The sequence below is a fragment of the Habropoda laboriosa genome, unplaced genomic scaffold, assembly GCF_001263275.1.
Source record: "Habropoda laboriosa isolate 0110345459 unplaced genomic scaffold, ASM126327v1 scaffold175, whole genome shotgun sequence".
Lineage (NCBI taxonomy): Eukaryota > Metazoa > Arthropoda > Insecta > Hymenoptera > Apidae > Habropoda > Habropoda laboriosa.
In genome coordinates this window covers 1,660,943-1,662,635 of record NW_017100347.1, presented here as the reverse complement: position 1 = coordinate 1,662,635, position 1,693 = coordinate 1,660,943, and the positions used below count along the sequence as shown (strand labels likewise).

Sequence of the window (1,693 nt, the reverse complement as noted above, 5' to 3'; positions counted from 1 at the left end):
GAAATTATTAATATTATTATATATACTAATATTTTTTTGTTAACTTAAGAAAAAATTTGTTACATAAAAAGCACTTACCTTGAAGTTGACGACTGATGAGAGCAGTAATACCTTGACTGTCACCAGTCTTTTTCACAACGAAGAGTTTGGTGTCAGGATCATTTTCTAAGGGTCCAATACCACCTAAACCAATTACTTGTCCATTTTGTTGTTGATGACTGCTAGCAGCCATTGTTTCACTAACCTAAATTTATATTATGTACAAAAATTTAATAAATTCTTCACATATTAAAAGTCTTGTACTTTCTAAATAGTATACAGGTTGTCTTGTTATATGTGGAAAGTGCAGCAGAGACAAAGTGCTCGATACGACCTTGTTTACGATTATCAATAATTCACAATAAACATATCTATTTACTAATATATCTATAATCTATTTACTAACTGCTCTATTCGTAATACAATACCTGATACTGTTTACAAATTCATCTGATCTCATGACCCCCAAATTTTGCAGAAAAACAGTAAACCAATATCCAATTATATTGCATTTGTCTGTACACGAAAAAGATTGTTACAATATAAGACAACCTATAACTGGAAAACAAGATCATGTCGGGCATGTTTATATGCACTTTTTTTCTTATTTTAGTGTGCTGAACCACATCTGCTGTATTTCCCACATACAATAAGACACTGTATATACTTAATAAAGTTAATTATAAAAATTTATTTTAATAAGCCAAACTATAGATATTTACAGCATCGATAGTACCACATTTAATTGGTAAATACTACATATAACATTTTAAAAGGGGTATACACATACCTGCAGCAATTTTTTTACTACATCCCTTCCCAAAATATGATCAAACACTGCCTGCAGAAATTGATCACTAATTATGCTTAACTTTAACTTGTCTCTATGCCACAATAATATTCTTGATTCTTCCATAGCTGTTATTGATACCTATATAAGTACATTGTTACTTTAAATTTTATAAATTTTCTTACTAATTTAAAATCACGTTTTGTAAAATTATATGTTAATACATTTAAACACATGACAATATACAAAATTATAAAAAAGCTGTATAAACCTGAAAGTACTCATCCGTGGAGACACCAAACCATTCTGGAGAATCCAGGAACTGATGTGGGAAGACAATATGCAATGCTCTTCCATTTTGCGATACTACTAACCTGAAAAAATACATAAAAATTTATATCAAAGCTAAAAATGCTTAATACTATTAATATATTCAAGTTTGGTTAGATATTTTTATAACTTACCTTCCAGAAAGTACCAAAGATAAAGAATCAACTTTGGTCACTTTTTCTTGGGCATAAACTTCTTGATACTTCAACTGTCGAATAACTTTCATACAATTTAATACTCTTTTAAACTGATGACGTGATACTCTTAATGGCTGGAACACTGCAATATATACCTGTATGAAAAAGAATAAAATGAAATATAAAATTTATATAATTGCATTATTAAACACAAAAGTATACTGTAAAAAAAGAGAAAGAAAAGCCCATTTTAATAAATGTTTCACATCTTGTTTTGTAATTTCTTCTCTAAATTAACACTTGAATTTTATATTAAAATAACTCATATCATGGTACAATTATTTTTTATTATATTTCTATGAATTTAATGATAAATTAAACATAAATATTTTATTGA

At 27.6% G+C, this 1,693-nt stretch overlaps 1 protein-coding gene across 3 annotated transcripts in view; it reads right to left on the bottom strand.

Annotated features, from left to right (window-relative positions):
- Nucleotides 1-1,693, bottom strand: part of LOC108574604 (popeye domain-containing protein 3-like) — a 12,458-nt gene that overhangs the window by 8,516 nt on the left and 2,249 nt on the right. For all 3 annotated transcript variants that reach the window (XR_001891421.1, XR_001891420.1, XM_017937223.1), the window contains exons 4-7: nt 1,294-1,451; nt 1,101-1,203; nt 830-970; nt 79-244 (exon numbers count right to left, since the gene is read on the bottom strand). Coding sequence is in view for 1 of the 3 variants with exons in the window: in XM_017937223.1 (XP_017792712.1) it covers nt 79-244; nt 830-970; nt 1,101-1,203; nt 1,294-1,451 (568 nt within the window). In the remaining 2 variants the exon portion in view is untranslated. The remainder of the gene's footprint in view (nt 1-78; nt 245-829; nt 971-1,100; nt 1,204-1,293; nt 1,452-1,693) is intronic.